General features: G+C 38.1%; 1 protein-coding gene and 1 long non-coding RNA gene across 9 annotated transcripts in view; one reads left to right on the forward strand and one right to left on the reverse strand.

Moving 5' to 3' along the window:
• Positions 1-21,118, forward strand: part of CBLB (Cbl proto-oncogene B) — a 200,051-nt gene that overhangs the window by 174,638 nt on the left and 4,295 nt on the right. For all 8 annotated transcript variants that reach the window (XM_037525620.2, XM_037525618.2, XM_037525619.2 and 5 more), the window contains 2 exons: positions 1,717-1,857; positions 9,721-9,840. In XM_037525620.2, coding sequence (XP_037381517.1) covers positions 1,717-1,857; positions 9,721-9,840 — 261 coding nt within the window. The remainder of the gene's footprint in view (positions 1-1,716; positions 1,858-9,720; positions 9,841-21,118) is intronic.
• Positions 1,023-5,728, reverse strand: LOC129146744 (uncharacterized). The gene is made up of 3 exons (XR_008553888.1): positions 5,692-5,728; positions 4,156-4,245; positions 1,023-1,945 (listed from the first exon to the last, which is right to left on the reverse strand). It is a non-coding gene; the product is annotated as an uncharacterized LOC129146744 (long non-coding RNA).

Raw genomic sequence — 21,118 nt, forward strand, 5'->3', positions numbered from 1 at the left:
GTTCTCACCCTATTTTTTTGAAGAAAACATTTAGAACATCTACACAAATTAAGATTTCACAATAACAATTCACCATAACAAAATAATGTACAATGGTTTTTACTCTGATCTGAATTGGTTATTAGGCTACCAGAAATACAAAATGACCTATTTTCTCCAAACACCACTGACTAGCATTTCCAGTCATATAATTAGGCTGTCCTTTTTTTACTCCTGTTCTCGGAGTTGGGTGCTGTATCCTCATGTACATAATTTATAAGGGCCTCCTAACTTCTTACTAAGTCTTTTTCTCTCTTCTTCCTGTACACTGCTGAGTTTTGACCAGTAACCCAAGTGTTATGATCTAAATTAGCATTATCCAATAGCACTTCATGTGATGCTGTAAAGGATTTCTATAATCACATGTGGCTAGTGTGATTCAAATTGAATTTTAATCTTAACTGTATGTGGATGGTAAGTAGTATACTGGACAGTGACGACAAACGTTCCAATCTGTCTTTTTAACATGACCTTCCTCTAGCTTGTCCTTTGACCATTTATACCACCTAGAAGACACCATCATGAATTTGGTGAATAAATGGTTTCAAGCCCCTGATATCCCTGACCTCTGACCTTCCTGTTCTTGGTAACTGTATTTCTTTTCCCTCTTATAGTGCATAGCTCCTCCTGATACCTATGGGACATTCACCTATAAATCATACCTATTTTTTCCTTACATCTCCTGGTGAAAACTAAGTTCCTTGCTTCAGGACCTCATGATTTTGATCATCACATTACCCACATGGTGCCTGACATTTAGGGGCTGCAAAAAGATTTGAATAAATATGATAATGTAGCATATAGCTAAAAGTTAGAATGAGAGCAGCATTTGTCTATACCTTCAAATATTTTAAATTAGAAATTCATGATTGTTAGAGAAAGAGTTTGCAAGGCAAGCTGAATGAATGGTAAAATCACTTTTCTTTAAATAGACCTTTATGTTTAATTCAATATATTTAAATACATGTGAATTTTGATTACAGGAACATAGGTATTCATCCCATTTTATTCACAAAGTATTTGAAATAGCTTACAAAAATACATTGCAATTCTAATTTTAAAGCATCAAGGTAAGGGAAAACATGAGTAAAATAGCATGACACGGGGAAAAGTAGACATAATAGCATCCTGCACTATTCTATAGCTGCTAGGAAGTATGCAAATGTAAGTGACTAGCTATGGGGACCACAAAAGGAAGTTCTATATTTAACTCTTCCTCTTTAGAGATATATGAGAAGTGAAATATACATATTTGTAAACTATTCTGTGACATTAAATATTTTGTGCATGTGATTTTCTAATTACAGGCCGTGAGCACGTACAAAAAAAAATTGGTTTTGATCGTGTGACCTTATTTTTAGTTCACATTTTCCATGTCTCAATATTATAAAAGTTACAAGTGAATAATAAGCTGTCTTCATAACCTGCAATAATCTTTTTTTAATAGTACTAGGAAACAGAAAAATGTTTACACATGCATGTGTGTTTGTTTTACTCCAAACACTCCCATAAAATTAGTAACTCCTGTCATCAAAGGCAGTGAGCTGCTGGATGAACCCCGCGGCTGAAGTTCTTTTTAAGCAACGAAAGAAATCAGTCATTACTTTTGCTTGGTACCTGATGCTGTGTTCTAATTTATGATGAATGCTGTTGATCCAGACCTTTCTTTAAATGCAGGTGAAGATGCTTTCGATGACCTTCCACCTTCCCTCCCACCTCCTCCCCCTCCTGCAAGGCACAGTCTCATTGAGCATTCAAAACCTCCTGGCTCCAGCAGCCGACCATCCTCAGGACAGGACCTCTTCCTTCTTCCTTCAGGTAGGAGGAAAAACTGGAAAACTTTTCACTTAAAACCTTACTGTCAAACATGTAATTCATTTGTTTCTAGTTCCCAAGTAGAAAAATCCTTGGAGGGGAGAGGGAAAATAGCAGTTGGTGAGTAGGTTTGTTAATCAGCTGGTTTTGTGCCGATAAGATGACAGAGGCAATATGGAATCATAGAATTTAGAAATGGTGCCATAAAAATAAATCATCCAGTACAAATAACACCCCCACCTTACAGAGGCATTCCTGAGAAGCCTCAGTGATTGGACAGACTTGAGACTATCTATACTGTTTTTAAGCTTTACTAGAAATGCCAACATTCAGTTACATTGAATCTGCTGATACTGGGTATTCTAATCTGTCCTGTCAGTGATACCAGCATGATCTAAAATATTTGCCTCCTTGAATTGTTTTGGTTAAAAATAGGGGAAAGATATCTTTCCCCTAACAATTTCTTTACCTTCTGTATGAGATAATTATGTAAAGCCTTTCAGGTGTGCTCAGTGAAATCAGGAATTTCAACCATTATCTTTTAGACCTTTAGCATTCTTTTTTCTCACTTGGATGGTGGACATATACCCTGTAGTATACAGCTTGATTTTCTGAAATTAGTTCCTGTCCAAAAAACACATGATTTATAGCAACCCTGGATAACAACTATACATAGGTTTTAGGTGGGCAGCCTCAGGGTTCAAAATCCGTATGTCATTTAGAACAGCCATATTACTCTACATTATGATCCCACAGGGAAGTCTAGTTCCATACAGCACAAAAAAATGACCTCTAGTAACTGTTTTACTTCCCCCTAAGCCACTTTGGCCCTGGTCACTACCATTCTGTTGTCAGAACTAAGGGCTTGTTTTCATTTTTGCTTGTTCCCTTTGCTTTCTTTATCTTCCACCTGCACTGTTTGTCTTTCTCATTTACTTCATTTGCATAATACCCTCTAGGCCCATCCATGTTGCACAGGGCAAGCTTGTTCTCTCTTCCCTTGAAGTCTCACTACTCTTTAGGGGTGTGCGTAGATTATTTCATTTTCTGTGTATGACGCTGTTTGGATTGATAGCTGCTTGCATGTGAACACCTGCTGAAACTTTACATTTTTGCTTCCGCCATTTGATAATTTTAATGTCTTTTTACATCTTTACCTTATAAATATATAAATTCTTGTGGCTTTAGTTAATATTACAACTTTATTCTTTGCACCTTTTTTCACTGGTGATCTGTTTTACTATATGTTCATTAGCATTACCACTGATGCTTGAAAAATGCAGAAGTTAGTGGTATGATCGGCCCGGTATAGTCAAAAAATGGGTATATAACTTTTGATTCCCCAAAAATTTAACTGCAATCATTCCTTAGTCTTGGTTTCAGCACCACACCCCTGCCCCCCACACATGCCACAAGCCTTGTGCATCATCTTGGGTTCCACATCCAAGGAGGAATTCCAACCAACCGAAGGCTGGTTGAATTTGTGAATGTAAAACTTAAGTATAGAAAAAAAATTCAGGGCCTCCCCAGTGGCGCAGCAGTTCGATCCCCGGCTGCTCCCTGGCCACCGGAGGAGGGTCCCACAGGGCGTGCAGACCTCTCCTGCCGCCTGCTGCTCCCCTCAGCAGTGTACTTCGGTCCTTCTGCCTGCTCTGCTCCCCGCTCTGGTGAATTCTCTCGCCCTCCCGCGCTTCTGACTGTACCCAGTGCATGTATAAACAAAACAAACAAACAAACAAACAAATAAATAAAAACATGCCTCTATTAAAAAAAAAAAAAGAAAAAAAAAAGAAAAAAATTCAAACCCATTTGTTCAAAAGGCAACTGTCTTTCTTTTAAAAGAAGCCCCTTTAACATCTTTAGCATCTGTGGGGATCGAAAGTTATACACCACTTTTTTGAATACACTGGGTTGATTCTGCTGGCTAACCCCTGCATTTTTCAAAGGTCAATGGTAATGCTAATTAGAATCAACAGCTCTAGCTAGGTATATTTATAGGTGATCAATTCTTCCAGCTTTTGCTTTTCTGAGAAACTCTTAATCCTTAAATTTCAAAAGTTAACCTCCCAGTTACAAAATTCTTTAGTTTTTGGGTTTTTTTTCCCCCCATTTAGCACTGGAGTGTGTCTTGCCACTCTCCACTTGTCTCTAAATTTAGTTTCTTTTGCAAGTTTATGGACAGCTTTATGGCTTGCCCTTGTATAGGACATGCTGTTTTTCTTGTTGCCTTAAGATCCTCTCTTTAACGTTAACCATTTTTATTTTAATGTATCTTGGCTGGATCTCTCTGGACTTCCTTACCTGGATATAGGTTTCCTTTTCCAGACTGGTGCAGTTTTCAGCTATTTTCTCAAATAAATTTTCTGTCCATTTCTCTTTCTTCTAGGACCCCTATAATGCAAATATTATTCCTCATGATGTCCCAGAAATCTGTTAAAAAATCTTCACTTTAAATTTTTTTTTCACATTTTGTTGCTTTGTCGTCCAGATCATTTATATGACCCTCTGCTACATTCAGTCTACTGTTAGACCCCCTCAATTATATTTTTCAGTTTTATTCTTCAGTTTTACTCCAGCTTGAAACTTTAGATGTTTGTTGACTTTCTCACTGCATTAATATTTTTTTTGCCCTTTTGATCAACTTCCTAACCATTGCTTTAAACTCTTTATCAGGATAGTTTGCTTATGATTTTGTCTGGCTCTTTCTTTGGGATCAATGTTCTGCCTGATTCTATGTTTGCCTGTGTTAGGCAACTCTGCTACCTCTCCTGGTCTTGTGCAGGTGATGTCCCCTGTGGCTGCCCAAGCACGGCACTTAAGATGCCTTCCTTGAGTGGACTACATCCACTTGCAAAGCCTGGTGCTTGGGGCTGCTGGCCTATAGCTCAGTCATTTATGATGGCTGGGCTCAGCAGAGGGGCATGACTTTGGTACACTGAGTAAGAAGGGCTTTTGGGCTCAGCCCAGCCTCAACATGCTGCTGTTCAAAGGAGAGATAGAGCTTCTGCCCCTTGGTTAGCTTCCCAAGGCTAACTTCTAGATAATTTTTTGTCCATTATTTTTATAAAGTACCTATCACCTTTTATATATGTAGCTTTAAGCCCCTTTAAGTTAAAACTCAGTGTACTGCTTTTAAAATTAGTATGAAACCTCCTAAGCTTGACTTACTTCACAGTAGGTTTTACATGTTTTGATTTTGCTAGGTTGTCAGGGAGCACGGCAGCAGTATCCTTAACTTCTGGCTTGAGGCTGCCTTGGGGCCAGAGCCATGTGGTTAGAACTTATTTTCTCTCTCTTGACCTCCTTTTATACATGGGGGCATTCTCAATAATGTTGGCATCCTTCGATAATAAATACCATTCATTTCTAGTCTGTTGCCAGATACTTTGATATAATTTTATTTAGGTTTTAAATCATGTATATTATTTCTTAGAAGAAATATTTTAATTCTTACATAATGTCAGATTATAATGTAAAGGTTTCTTTTGGCAAAGTAATATTTACATTTTGCTATCTGAAAAAGTGTAATAGGGTGAAGAAGTGGTGCTGTGAATCTTCTCTAAGACTTGATCCTCATGAAAGAATACTATAGAATATTATGTAGTGTACTATAAATTACATAAAAGGTAAACAAAGGTGACTGGTAAATTTAAACAGCTTATAAAAGCATTTCACTACTGTTCTTTTCACTGTTCAATAGGTAAACTTTTAGTCCATTTTAATGATAAATCTGAGGTAATGGTAATTATTTCCTTAAGGAAACCAAAAGACAAAGGATGAATGTCTAAGAGACTGTATTTTCTCTTGATGTTGTATTAAATACCTAATCAAACCTACCTCCTTATCAAAGGATGCAGGTCCCGTACACTTGAGTCTAGTCTGCCTTTCCAGCATTAGGCCTGAATGACTTCTTGGTAGTAGTGATTTCCAAAGAGCAGGGTCCTGAGTTTCTGCAAAGGAGCCACAGGATTCCTGTAGGATGAAGGAGGGAAAGGAAAACAAGGGCGCCGAGTCTGATGCTACTTTTTTGTCTGTTTTCTATTTTAGTACTTCACACAAGATTTCTTTTGGCAAAATAGTAATGCCCGCTGCTTTACATGAGCCATGTGTTCAGGACAGGACAGTCATAGCTTAACAAAACCTAAAGAATTCTCGAAAACACCTCACACTTTCACCAAACCTAGAACTGCTGAGAGCATATATGTACTTTTGTCCAGATTACAAAAAGCCCTTCCTTTGTGCTGGCTTTGAAATAGCAGCCCTCCCTCCACTTTGTACCAGGGCCAGTGCTGAATGAAGCAAGCCAAGGCTGTATTTAAGTCTGCTCATTCTCATAATGGCGTGTCTTTGTGCAGTGCACAAAACCCAGTGTATTTGGCAGCCCTCACTGCACCTTTCTTTCACTCTGTCTCTAACCTAGACACTCTTTTGAAGTCCTTATCCAATCTTAAAATAACAACTGAACTCTAAAAGTTAGCAAATTGATGTTAGAGATAAATTAAAGTTTCCACTTGCATCCTAAAATGCAATCACATAACTACGAAGGAAACCCAGGTCATTAGCAACAGTTATAAGTATTTAGGCAGTTTTGTTGACCATGATGTTTATGAAACACTATCATGATTGGAAATGGGGCAGCTCACGTTTTTTGAGGGTTGCATTTTAACAGAGATCTAGTAAGAAATAGGGGGAAGAGACTTTGTAGTCCTGTGTTGCGGTTGTTGGGCTAGAGCATTGGCTCTCCTGCACCTGGGGACTTGGTGAAAATGCAGATTCTAAATTTGAGGAAACACAGAGCCAGGGTATTCCTAAAAGAGCTCAGGCAGCATGGTAAAGGGAGGTCAGTCCACACCACATAAACTATATGGATTAAAGGAGTTGAGGGTGTTTAATGGAGAGAAGACCTTGAAAAGATTGAAGTTGTTTTCAATTCAATTTCTTCCATGTCTTTCTCTTCAAAAGGTAAAAGACGGCATGAGAGGAATTAGTGAGAGTTTCATTTATGACAAGCTTAGTAAATTATTCTTGCATGTCAATCTAGGCCTAGAGCCTACGTAGTGGAGACTTTATGAATGTGAGTCAAATAGTGAGCAGCAGAGGAGGAGGAATTTTGTTTTATGTAAATTGCTTTTCAAACCCATTCTGGCATTTAGATCCTATGTAGATATTCTTTTAAAATATGGGAGATAAATCTTCTGGATTTTTGGACAGTCCCAGAAGAAACATGTCACTGGTTTCACTGAGCAGTTTTGTCTTTCTGTATTGAGTAAAAATTTGTGTTTTAGTTAGTGGAAAAATAAATTCCATAATGCCTCTTCCCCCAAATACCCATTCAATAGGTTTCCGCATTACACAGCATAATCTTGATTGATGCATATATTTTCCCCCTTTATACTTAGCAAATATTTTCCTCCCATTTTTTTTAATCTCTAAAATATTAAATTTTCAATGTTCTACCATACTATAAATCACAAGCGGCCATGCTTTTTAAGAATAGATTAATCCCATCATGTTTTTTCATTAATTCTCAAACATTTATTACTATATAAATGTCTGTATTTTCAATTTGTATGTTTTAATCCTAAGTGAGGCCATAAAATTTTACTTTAATTAGTTTTTGAAGAATTTTTTTAACTTTATTGCTTTTCAAATTTTTCTTATCAGGGAGATAGTTGGTAATTTTGTACTCTCTGTGGTAATTGTGTTTTATATATCTCTTTCCATGGGAGCATTAATGCTTCCAGAGGTATAGCTTGCTACAGAAGCTGTGTTTACCCTATTCCTGAGCAATAGCTTCAGATTTACACTTAAGACAGAATATGGTAGACATTCAGAATTGAACTATATTTTTCTTGTGTGTGTTAATATTTTTAATCTACTTAGTAACTTTTTGAGAGAACTTGTCTAATGGAACAATATATCATACAATTATAGTCTGTTTATGCCTGAATTATATCCAGAATTTAATGTTTAGCCTTAGATTATTAGAAATATGTGACAAATCTATAAATTGCCCCTAGGGAAATCAAAAGACAATCTTCTAACCATTAATTTATATCAATGGCATTTAGAATGCAGAAAAACTAAAAGCAATTGGAGTATCTACATCTTTGAGAAATATCTAACATTTTTTTACATAGTATTTATCTTCTTGTTCCTTCCTAAAATGTTTCCTGAATCACTGAAAGCTCAAAACTTAAGACTCATTAAATTCGAGCAAGTTAAGTAGTCTTGCTTAGGTCAAGAAGTCTTCATCAAAGGTAGGGACAATTAGTGTACTCAAGTATGGGGGGAAGAATCACTAGTAATTTCAACCCTTGCCTCCCGCCATCTGGTCAAAAATTAGTAGAAATATTCCATGGTGTATATGTAGCACATCTTTTTGATCCAGTCATCTATTTTTGAGCATTTGGGTTGTTTCCAAAGCTTAGCTATTGTAAACTGTGCTGCTATAAACATAGGGGTGCAGGTGTTCTTTGGAATTGATGTTTCTGTGTCCTTTGGGTAAATACCTAGGAGTGGAATTGCTGGATCATATGGAAGCTCTATGTTTAGTAGGTCAGGAAATCTCCACACAGCTCTCCGTAGTGGTTGGACCAGTTTGCACTCCCACCAACAGTGCAGGAGAGTTCCTTTTTCTCCACATTCTCACCAACATTTGTTGTTGCTAGTTTTTTTAATATAAAGATAAACACATGCAATTTGCAGCAACATGGATGGCACTGGAAGGGATCATGCTCAGCGAAATAAGCCAGAAAAAAAGAAAAATACCAGATGGTCTCACTCATAGCAGGAATCTAGAAAACTTAAATAGGGACCAGGGAAATGAATAACTATAAGAAAGTGAAAATCAAAATCAACAAAAAACTATGAACCAGAGACACTCTATGGGGGGTGAGGAGGGGAGGGATTGGGGTCAAAATAAGGGGGTTGCAATTGTATGGGGAATATAAAAATGTGGAAAAAAATTAGAAATAGGCATGTATTTCTTTTAAACAATCAAATTGTGTATTCCTAAAGTCAAATGGAAGTTAAAATAAAGACATATAATCAGATCTCCCTTAATATTTCCAGTTTTAGTCTATGCTAGCCATTCAGATTTCACTGATTTTTGAATACATGAAGTATCTGAACCTGTCAGGATTTATTTTTGGTAACTATTACATGCAGTCTGTTTTCCAAGGAGTTTACTTAGTACCATGTATTAGGAGATTCAAAGATGACGATTGTAAGGTAAGATCCCCATCCTCAAAAGAGTGGTTCCTTGGGAGATACTGGTAGAAATAAAATAATATGATAAAGGATGAAATGGGGTTAGTGGCTAAATAAGTTATCGGTGAACCTAAGATAGAGGAGTAATGTGCAGCCATTCAAAAAAAGAAGATCAGTTAGGTTTATGATCCTAATGACTTGAGTACCACTGACAGTCATTCTCTGCCTTTAGTTCCAGTTAATATTGTAAGAAAATAAATCATTTTACTCTGTATTCAAAACTTAATTATAGCACCTTATTTGCACAGATTTCACACACATGAATTCCTTTAGTGATTGTCTACTGCTTAGAGAGATTGACTTGATAACTATTACAGGAATAATTCAAAGGTTTTTTTTTTTTCTTTTACAACAATGTCTGTTCATTGTACAGGGCAGATTAGTACATAAAATTAGTTTTCATCAACAATTTTGCAATTAAATTAGATCTGAAAAATTTATAAAATGAGTAGTGTATATTACTTAAAGAGTAAATCAGAAGAGCATATTTGAGCAAGTGATGAATAAATTAGAAATGGTTCATAAGTCATGAAATTATTTTTCTAATTTTTGAAAGATGTGATCTTTACAGAGAAATTTTTCTTTATTTTTAAGATCCCTTTTTTGACCCAGCAAGTGGCCAAGTTCCTTTGCCTCCTGCCAGGAGATTACCAGGTGAAAATGTCAAATCCAACAGAACATCACAGGACTATGATCACCTTCCTTCATCTTCAGGTGAGTGACTAATCATGGTAATTATACTTTGCATTTTGCTTATAAAGTTGGTAGTGAGAGGAATACCAGTTTTAATATTACCTTTCATTAGTCAGTAAAGGATACTAAATGTAGGGGGGAGAGGAAAAAATATTCATTCTCTTTTGTTTTGCCTAATTAGCTATGAGAAGTGGGAGAAATCTTTTTAGAATATTTTCACCAAACTATTAATTTCCATAATTTATTTAGTGCTACCAGGAGTGTTCCACTATCAGCCAGTAAGTGAGGAGTATACTGATTTAGTCACTGCAAGTCATATTCACCAGTAATGAACTTCTGCTTTCTCCAGAGGCCTTCCTGGCCACCATATCTTACGTAATTCACCATTGCTAGTCTTTCTGGACCTGAGTGATCAAATAGGCCTGATTATTACAGCAGGTCTCAGCTGGCTGTAACATCAAATATTTCAAACTTCTCCCTGAACTCTTTACAAAAAAAGTCAAATCACAGACATAAGGTACTTTTTTCTAGCATGATCTCGCTCACAAGGATGCCAGGCTGTCCACTAGTTTATTTCACACCAGCAAAGGGACTGGATTAGCTCTTCCCACCAGTAACCCAAGACTGGGTGTTGTGTCCCTAGGATTCTAAGAGCCCTCATAAATAAAAACTCATTACAATAAGATGAAATTCAATTTCACATATCTTTTCTGTTGAAAAAATATTTTTAAAGAATTCAGAATTACCTTGTTCCTATCCTCTTACCTAAAAAGGTATATATGAATGTATATATGTCTACATATACAGAGGCTTCCAAATATTTTTTATCCCTCTGCCCAAAGTTATATGTACTGAAATACATGACTATTACTATGTTATTTCAAATAGACCTGACTATTGACTAGTAGTTTTCACAAAATTTCCAGTTTTTCTCTTGTAAAATATCATGTGTTACAGTTTGAATACCCTTCAGAAACCCAGGGACTACAACTTACATATAATAACAAAGTCATAATGCAGATGTGTTTGTACTGATAACATGCAACATTACCTCTTGATAAGAGATTTTTCGTATTATGAGGATTTAAAAGGCAATTCAAGGTAAACAATTGAAAATAATGCTAGAATTTCAGAACATAAAGAGTTAAATATGTATAGCTAGTAAACGATGTTGTTGTCAACAAAATAAGGGAGATCTCCCTTATTAGTTAAAATGAAAATGGACTAATACATTTATTCTGCATTAAAATCCAGTTGGAAATGAGGCTAATAATCACCAATCCATCCAGAACTTTTTCTCTCAGTACTCATTTCCTTAGAATACAAGAGTCAAGTTTTACCCTAAACCAGTACTTCTCAAATCTTTCTCCCAACGGAGTTAAGTGACAACACAGGGACCAGTTTAGCTAAAAGTAGACAACTGCATGCAGAAAATTGATGCACAGTCTGTTTGATCTCAAATTTATGCTAATTTTAGTATTTATCCCTTGGTATCATTCTTCATTTAAATACTGAAAAAATTTTCCCACATCCTGAGTAAAATTGATGCTCCAGGAGTATGTACTACTCATTGGGTTGTCGGAAAAGTCATGATGCATTTTTGCTTGAAAAACAAAAAATATGTCATGACTTTTTGGACAACCCAGTATCTCATGGCTCCACATATTCTTGCACTTATTTTGACATTTAGCATTACTCAAAGGGATTCAAAATCCCACAAGCATAGACAGCTTGTGAATACCAGTGAATGTCTGTCCTTCCAATAATTTAAGGATGGTATTTATTCAAGTATAGAAATTCCCAGAGTTGGTGTGTGAAAGGTTCGGCGTGGTAAAGAAAAGGAGAGCCAGGCTAAATTTCTCGAAGGGGGCGGAAATATATTGTGCCCTGCGTGGGATTCACGGACCAAAGGTAGGGAGGGGTTGGTGAAGCCATGCACGTTGCCAGGGGGAGGCAGGCTTTTATAGGGTGAGGAGAGGTCAGGTGGGAAACTGGGTTTGCACGGCAGGAAAAAGTTTGTAGGAAGCAAGAAGATTTGTAGGGCGGGGAGAGGTTCATTGTCTGATTTTTCTAGGCAGGCTTCCTGTGGGCTTTTGCATTCCGGCCTCCCGTATCGACCTTTCAATAAGATTAATAGTATAACTTTTGAGGTACTATGAGATAGGTTCACCTTCTGTTTCCTAGCTCCATTCCAGGGCCCTGCACTAGAGAAAGTAAATAAAGACTTGGTTTATCTCCTACCTTTTTTTTTTTTTTTTTTTAAATATTAAATTTTATTTTATATTCCCCCATACAATTGCAAACGCCCCATTCTGACCCCAATCCTTCCCCTCCCGCCCCCCACCCCCCAAAAAGTGTCTCTGGTTCATAGTTTTTTGTTGATTTTGATTTTCACTTTCTTATATTCATTTTCCTGGTCCCTTATTTAAGTTTTCTAGATTCCTGCTATGAGTGAGACCATCCGGTATTTTCTTTTTCTTTTGGCTTATTTCGCTGAGCATGATCCCTTCCAGTGCCATCCATGTTGCTGCAAATTGCATGTGTTTATCTTTTTTGAATGCTGAGTAATATTCCATGGTATATATGTACCACATCTTCTTGATCCAGTCATCTATTTTTGGGCATTTGGGTTGTTTCCAAAGCTTAGCTATTGTAAACAGTGCTGCTATAAACATAGGAGTGCAGGTGCTCTTTGGAATTGATGTTTCTGTGTCCTTTGGGTAAATACCTAGGAGTGGAATTGCTGGATCATATGGAAGCTCTATGTTTAGTAGGTCCAGAAATCTCCACACAGCTCTCCATAGTGGTTGGACCAGTTTGCACTCCCACCAACAGTGCACAAGAGTTCCTTTTTCTCCACATCCTCGCCAACATTTGTTGTTGCTAGTTTTTTTTAATATGTGCCATTCTCACTGGTGTAAGATGGTATCTCATGGTAGTTTTGATTTGCATTTCCCTGATTACAAGTGATGTTGAACATTTTTTCATATGTCTGTTGGCCATTTGCATTTCCTCTTCAGAGAAGTTTCTTTTTAGCTCTTCTGCCCATTTTTTGACTGGATTATTTTCTTTGTTGTTGCTGAGTCTCATCAGCTCTTTGCAGATTTTTGTGATCAGTCCTTTATCATTAGTGTTGGGTGCAAAAATGTTCTCCCAGTTGGTGGGGTTTCTCTTTGTTTTTGTTATTGTCTCTTTTGCTGTGCAGAAGCTCTTTAATTTGATGTAGTCCCAGCTGTTTATCTTTCTCTTCACTATCACTGCTTTGGGTGATGTGTCTGTAAAGATGTCTTTGATGTGCATATCACGTAGTGTTTCCCCCATATTTCCTTCTTTGTATTTTATGGTTTCAGGTCTTATGTCTAGTTCTTTAATCCATTTTGAGTTGATTTTTGTGTATGGTGTGAGGTAGTGGTCAAGCTTCATTCTTTTGCATGTAGCAACCCAGTTTTCCCAGCACCATTTATTGAACAAACTTTCTTTGCTCCAATGCATAGTCTTTGCTCCTTTGTCAAAGATTAGTTGACCATAAATCTGTGGGTTTATTTCTGGATTTTCTATTCGATTCCATTGGTCTGTATGTCTGTTCTTGTTCCAATACCATGCAGTTTTGATGATTATGGCTTTGTAGTATAGTTTGAAGTCTGGGAGTGTGATGCCTCCATTTCCTTCTTTTTTTTTCAGTAGAGCTTTGGCTATTCGGGGTTTTTGGTGATTCCATATGAATTTCATCAATAATTGTTCTATTTCTTTGAAGAATGCCATTGAGATTTTGATTGGAATAGCATTGAATCTGTATATTGCTTTTGGTAGGATGGCCATTTTAATAATGTTTATTCTTCCAATCCATGAGCAGGGGATGTCTTTCCATTTCTTTGTGTCTTCTTCTATTTCTTTTAACAGTGTTTTATAGTTTTCTTTGTATAGGTCCTTTACCTCTTTTGTTAGATTTATTCCCAAATATTTGATTTTTTTTGTTTCGATAATAAAAGGGGTGGTTTTTTTGATTTCTTCTTCTTCAGATTTATTGTTTGTGTATAGGAAGGCTACTGACTTTTGCGTGTTGATTTTGTATCCTGCCACTTTACTGAATTGATTGATGAGTTGAATTAGTTTTTCTGTGGAGATTTGGGGTTCTCTATGTATATTATCATATCATCTGCAAATAGTGATAGTTTGACTTCTTCTTTTCCTATTTGGATTCCTTGGATGTCTTTCTCTTGTCTTATTGCTCTGGCTAGGACTTCCAGTATTATATTGAAAAGCAGTGGTGAGAGTGGACATCCTTGTCTTGTTCCAGATCTTAATGGAATTGCTTTCAGCTTTTCACCATTGAGAATGATACTGGCTGTTGGCTTGTCATAGATGGCCTTTATGAAGTTGAGGTATGTTCCTTGTATCCCAAGAATTTCAAGGGCTTTTATCATGAATGGGTGTTGCACTTTGTCGAAAGCTTTCTCAGCATCTATTGATATTATCATATGGTTTTTATATTTCTTTTTGTTGATGTGTTGGATAACGTTGATTGATTTTCGGATGTTAAACCATCCTTGTGCCCCTGGAATGAATCCAACTTGGTCGTGGTGAATTATCTTATGGATACATTGTTGGATTCTGATAGCTAAAATTTTATTGAGGATTTTTGCATCAGTGTTCATTAGGGAGATTGGCCTATAGTTTTCCTTTTTTGTGTTGTCCTTATTCAGTTTTGGTATTAGTGTAATATTGGCTTCATAGAACGTGTTTGGTATTGTCCCTTCCTTCTCAATTTTTTGGAAGAGTTTGTGAAGGATAGGCACTAATTCGTCTCTGAATGTTTGGTAGAATTCATTTGTAAATCCATCAGGTCCTGGGCTTTTGTTTTGGGGAGGTTTTTGATTACCATTTCAATTTCGCTGCTTGTAATTGGTCTGTTTAGGTGTTCTATTTCTTCTTTATCTAGCTTTGGGTGATTGTAGAGTTGTAGGAATTTGTCCATCTCCTCTAGATTGTTGAACTTGTTTCCATATAACTGTTCATAGTAGTTACTGATTATTCTTTTGATTTCTGCTGTGTCCGTTGTGATTTCTCCTCTTTCATTTATGATTCTGTGTATTTGTGCTTTCTCCCTTTTTTCCTTTGTGAGCCTGGCTAGGGGTTTGTCTATTTTATTGATTTTTTCAAAGAACCAGCTCTTGGTTTCATTGATCTTTTGGATTGTTTTTTTAGTTTCAATTTCATTTATTTCTGCTTTGGTTTTTATTATTTCTTTTCTTCTACTGGTTCTGGGGTTTTTTTGTTGTTCTTTTTCTAGATCTTTGAGCTTCGAGATTAGGTTGTTTCTTTGAGTTCTTTCTTGTTTTTTGATGTGAGCTTCTATTGCTATATATTTTCCTCTTATTACTGCTTTTGCTGCATCCCATACATTTAGGATATTGGTGTCCTCCTTGTCATTCAATTCAAAGAATTTTTTAATTTCTTCTTTGATCTCCTCGTTAGTCCAGTGGTCTTCCAGTAGTGTGGCTTTTAATCTCCATGAGGTAGGATAGTTCCTTGCCTTCTTTTTATGATTTATTTCTAGTTTGATGCCTTCGTGGTCAGAAAAGATGGTTGGTATGATTTCAATCTTGGTGTATCTGTTGATGTTTGTCTTGTGCCCCAGTATGTGATCGATCCTGGAGAATGATCCGTGTGCGCTTGAGAAAAATGTGTACTCCGTTTTTTTTGGGTTTAGTGTTCTATAGATGTCTGTTAAGCCCAAATGCTCTAGGTCCTTATTTAGAGCTTTAGTTTCTTTACTTATTTTTTGTCTTGTTGATCTATCCATTGTTGATAGTGGTGTGTTGAAGTCTCCCACTATGTATGTGTTTTCTCTGATGTCTGTTTTCAGAGAGGACAACAGTTGTCTGATATATTTTGGTGCTCTTTCGTTTGGTGAGTATATGTTAATGAGTGTTATTTCTTCTTGAAGTATTGTCCCTTTAATCATAATGTAGTGACCATTGGGGTCTCTTTTTATTTTTTTGAGTTTGAAGTCTGTTTTATCTGATATAAGTATAGCTGTTCCTGCTTTCTTTTTTGGCCCATTTGCTTGTAGGATTGTTTTCCATCCTTTGACTTTGAGCCTATTTTTATCTTTTGTAGCTAAATGTGTTTCCTGGAGACAGCAAAAGGTTGGGTTTTGTTTCTTAATCCAGGCTGCAACTCTGTGTCTTTTTATTGAAGAGTTTAGTCCATTTACATTTAGAGTTAATATTGATATGTTAGCATCTGTATTTGCCATTATGTTTGTCTTTCCTTTGATTTTATTTATTTATTCTTTTAATAACTTTTTTTTTTTTTTTTTTGGTCTTCTTTCGTTGTTATTCGTCCCTCTGAGGTTCTGGCTTTAGGATTCCTTGTAGTATTTTTTGGAGTGGGGGTTTAGTCGCAATGAAATTCCGGAGTTTCTCTTTGTCTGGGAAGGTCCATATTCTTTCTTCATGGAGGAAAGAGAGCTTTGCGGGATAGAGTATTCTTGGTTGGCATCTGTTTTCTTGGAGTCTGTTGACTATGTCCCTCCACTCTCTCCTTGCCCGTAGTGTTTCTTCAGAGAAGTCTGATGTCAGCCTGATTGGTTTTCCTTTGAATGTTATCTGTTTCTTCCCTCTTGTCAGCTTCATTATTTTTTCCTTGTCCTGGATTCTTGGGAGCTTTACTATTATGTGTCTTGCTGTGTTTTTCCTTTCGTCGTGGAAGTTTGGTGTTCTTCTTGCTTCTTGTATATCAATTTTCAGCTCCTTCTTCTCATTTGGGAAGTTCTCTTCAATTATATCCATGAATATTTTCTCTGTTCCTACATCTCTCTCCTCTCCTTCTGGAATTCCTATAACTCTTATATTTCCTTTCCTCATGGAGTCAGATAGTTCCCGAAGTCTTTCTTCATTCTTTTTCCTTCGTACTTCTCTTTCCTTTTCTGTTTTGGTTCTTTTTATTTCTGTGTCTTCAAGATTACTTATTCGTTCTTCCATTTCATCTATTCTGCTTTCATTGCTTTTCCCAGAGTTCTTTAGTTCCTCCATTAATTCTTTGATCTCCTGCATTTCTCTTACTTCCCTCTTTAGGGACTCAATTTCCTTCTTCTGATCTATCACTTTTTTAATCATGGCAATTTTAAATTCTCTTTCTGGAAGGCTCAGAAGTTCTTCCAAGTTGCTGTCGTTGCAATCTGGGGAGTGGTTTTCTTTTGTGGTGTGCTTCTTTCCTGAGGAGTTTTTAGGTTGCGTGTGGTTCTTCTACTCCCTACTGTCTGTTTTCTAATTTGTCGTATGCGTTGGGACACTGTGTTGCTCGGACTGACTGACATCTTGGGTGAACTTCTCCGCTCCCCTCTGGCTCTTCCAGGAGCCATCTCTGTCTTCTGGGGGTGCTTTCTGCTGGTTTTAGGCAGTTTTTACTGAAGAAATGTCCCTGTTCTCAAATGGCGAAGCGGGATGCAGTCCCTGCGCCTCCGGTTTCAGGCACACTCTTCTGCGCCCCCGGTCTGCCCCGGACGTGGGTGCCTGCTCCCTCTGTGGGCTCAGACTGCTGGTCGGAAGGGGCCTGGCGTGGAATAACTTCCCGGCTGGCCACTGGGTCCTCCAGAAACCTTCTGCCCTTTTCAAGCAGTCTTAAGAAATGTCCTGTTTTATAGGGTGTTAGTGACTTTTTTTTTCCTGGTCGCTAGGTGGCGCCAGAGATCTCTCCTATTGTCCTTGGGGGCTGTTTTTCGCCTCCCCCACCCGTGGGACAGAGAACAGAGCGGGAATGGTAGGGTACACCTCAACAGCTTTGGGGTGCTGTGTCTGCCTTGTGCCCCACCGTCGTGGAGAACCCACGCCCCGAATTTTCGTGCCCCGGGTCTCAGTTCAAAGCCCTCAGTTCCAGGACGCGGGCTGTAGCCCAGTTCAGTGGCGCGGGAATGGCGCCTTTTGCACAGCTCCCGTGCCTGGGCGCCTGGTTCCTGCTCACTCAGGGAGGGACCTTCACCTCAGTGAGGACCTCCGTGCGTCTCCCCGCAAGCCTAGGTCGTCTCCCCGCAAGCCTAGGTCGCAGGCGCGGGGACCTGGGCAGCCGCGATCCAGGTCTGCACTTGCTTTTCAAGCTCCCCGAGCGCGCCGCGTTTCCGCGCCAGCTTACCGGCAGCCCGGGCTGTGTGCGCGTCTCCCGGGGTCTTTGTTCTTCTCTAATGGCGCCAGGAGCTGTTTGCTCACCGCCGCGGCGGATCCTGCAGGGTTCGCCTCAGCTCCCGTTCACGGGGTGTGGTGGCTGCAATAGTTCCTTTCCACTCACAGTCCCGCTTGCTGCGTCGTTTGTTCTTGTTGGTCGTTTTGGTTTGTTGTTTTCCTCCTCTCTGCGGGTCGGAGAGTGCCGCCTCTGTGGGCGGGGGAGGGGAGCAGGGTTCTGCGCTTCCCTCCCTTCTAGTCCTCTTTTATGGCCAGTTTCTTCTTCGGGCAGTTCGCTGGCGTCACCCGTTTATCTTCCGTGTCCCACTTCTCACTGGGACCTGCCGCTTTTCCTCCCTATTAACTTTTTTTAATGGGAGATCTTACTCGCAGCGTCTCCTCGCCGCCATGTTGCTCCTTATCTCCTACCTTTAAATACAACTTTTCGGAAAAAAGAGCTTTGGAAAGAGGTATAGAAAGAGGGATTAATTTTCCCCAATGATTTACTCTAATGATCTGACCCTTTTTTAAATATACCTTCCATTGGTACTTCAGATTATAACAGGTCTTGTTTGATAAGAACTGGGGTCCAGGTTAGAGGTGTGGGGTGTGAGAGGATTCACCAGAGGCAGTGGGGAAAAGAACAGGCAGACTGACTGAAATACACTGCTGAGGGGAGAATTGGGCGAGATAGGAGAGGTCTGCTCTGCCATGTGGGTTAGCTCCCTGGCCAGGGGTGGAACTCATGCTGCAGTGGCTGGTGATGGCTTGATAGTGCTGAGACTTTAACCCCTGCACCACCAGGGAAGCCCTCTGGCCTCAGGCTTTCTATAGGATTAGAGGTAACAAGTTCTGTATTTTCTTCTCCTAACACTGCTATTTAGTATATAATTGCTGTTTAACAGCTGTTATTATAGGTGTACATTCATTACCTTTCTTTTGGATGGTCTCAACACATAACACTGAACATTTACATTAATTTTCACACTACTTGACTGAGAAGGAATAAATACCTCTAAAGATGCTGTTACAAATGTATTTTTGGGGAGTGAGATTTATAAAAGTAAATTGTTTAGGTCACTCAAAATCTTAGTGGTTAACCTGAGCTGCACCTGACTAAATCTCAATTCTGTATGATGTTGCTCACCTAGAAATTTGTTACAGATGACAATTACCTGGTGCAGAGCTACATTAGCCAATTAGAACAGTCAAACAAATTAAGATATTCCAAATGAAATTCAGCAATAAATTTATATCTAAAAAGACCAACAGGGCCTCCCCTGGTGGCGCAGCAGCAGTTGAGCGCTGGCCTGCGAAGCTGCCCGCAGCCTCTACAGCGCCAGTTCGATCCCTGGCCACCAGCGAACGTCCCACATGGCGGGACAGACCTCTCCTGCCATACCCTCTGCTCCCCTCAGCAGTGTATTTTCAGTCTGCCTGTTCTGTCCCCCGCTCTGGCGAATTCTGTCACCCTCCCGCGCTTCTGACTGTACCCAGTGCTTGTATAAATAAATACATAAAATCTTTTTAAAGAAAAAGACCAACAGTTGAAAACCAATTCCATTTCATTTCTATCTGTAGTCTCGAATACATGATACAATTAATCTTCCAAACATTTGTGAGATTCTGCAGTGATGGCAACACTAGGAAAATAGATTGAGTTAAAGCAGTGAAAAGTAGGATTAAATGAGTTGGGAGATAGACGTGTGTATGTATGAATTTTGGGTTTAGAGGGAAAAGTATTGGAAAAATAAATCCTTGATCTGCAAAGGGTATTTTCTTTTTTTAATGAAAATGTCTCAATTCCTTCTAGGGGTTAAATTATTTTTCCTAGTTTTCCAGGATCTAGATATTTTCAATAATCTAGAGTCTTGATTTAATTGGCATGTGTGTTCGCCTGATAAGTAGTAAGTATAACTCAGGGAAACTAAGTTATTTTTCCCAAGCAAAGAATACTTTTCTCTCAAATTACTAGTTTGCAAATTCCCCTTCTCCCCCACTTTTTTTTTCCTAGTAGTAATTGTAACAGTCCCCCCAGAGCATATGCATTTCTTGGGCTTTTCCCCTGCTGATAGGTGCCATCTTTTTTAGTGTTAGCTACCAAGTTCCACATCCTAACACTTCATTGCCAGATGTGTCCCTCCTGCCACAGTGTCCTCCTCACTTATCTGGTATTGACAGCTGAGCTTTTCATAATGCTTGACACACGTGACCTCCATTTTTGGTGGATAGAAACCAAAAAACAATTATTATACAAATGTAGAAAAATACTAGTAGAATATAAGAAATTTAGGAATTTTTCCTCTAAAAGCAAATGAGAACACAGAAGATTTCAGTGCATAAGTTCTGTGGTCACTGATTAGGGAAAGCTTGCTTAGAATTTCTAATGGTTTTTGGAAGTGATTAGAAGCAGAGTATACTTCAGTGTGCATCTCTGTGTGACATAATGGAAATGTTTGATAGAAAAACAAACCTGAAATGGAATCTGAAAATGTAAAAAAAGGTAATTTAGCACGGCATAATAATTTGATATGTTTAGTTACAGATGCAAGAAACAGTAGTGCCCAACAAAAATCAGAAGTTAATGTGTGCCCTTATATAGGAATACAATTTAAAAAGCTTATTAGCTATAAGACTTTTTCAAAGTGCTTATTTTTCTGGAAAAATTACAAATGACTACCCAGTTTAGTATAGAACCAAGTATTTTCACTCTGGAGAATTTTATATTTTGTACATTATGTATATTGATGTGGCTAGATTGAATTTGGTGTTTACCAGTTACCTTCTCCATTCAAAAAAAATTTTCTCTAATTCGTCTATTTTTTCAATCATATATCAGTTAGCTCTATGATTTAGATTCAATCATTATTGAAAATACTAGCTTCCAATATCTCCTGAAGTCTGTGGAAAAGTGCACCAGGCAGCAGAGACTGGAGGATGGAAGTACAAGAGTCACAGGCATTTGGGTTCTAGCACCACTTCATCATTTACTTAATTGTATTCTTAAATTTACCATCGATGCCTATATAAAGTCCACAGGTGTATCTCATATATAGCATTGAATATTTTTAAGTTTTTTTAAAAAGTACTAAATAGCATGGAGATCCATGACAAAATCACCCCTTCAAGTTACTTTCTTA

This window comes from Talpa occidentalis, unplaced genomic scaffold (assembly GCF_014898055.3).
Source record: "Talpa occidentalis isolate TD23 unplaced genomic scaffold, MPIMG_talOcc4v2.1 talOcc4.4, whole genome shotgun sequence".
In the NCBI taxonomy this organism is placed as follows: Eukaryota; Metazoa; Chordata; class Mammalia; order Eulipotyphla; family Talpidae; genus Talpa; species Talpa occidentalis.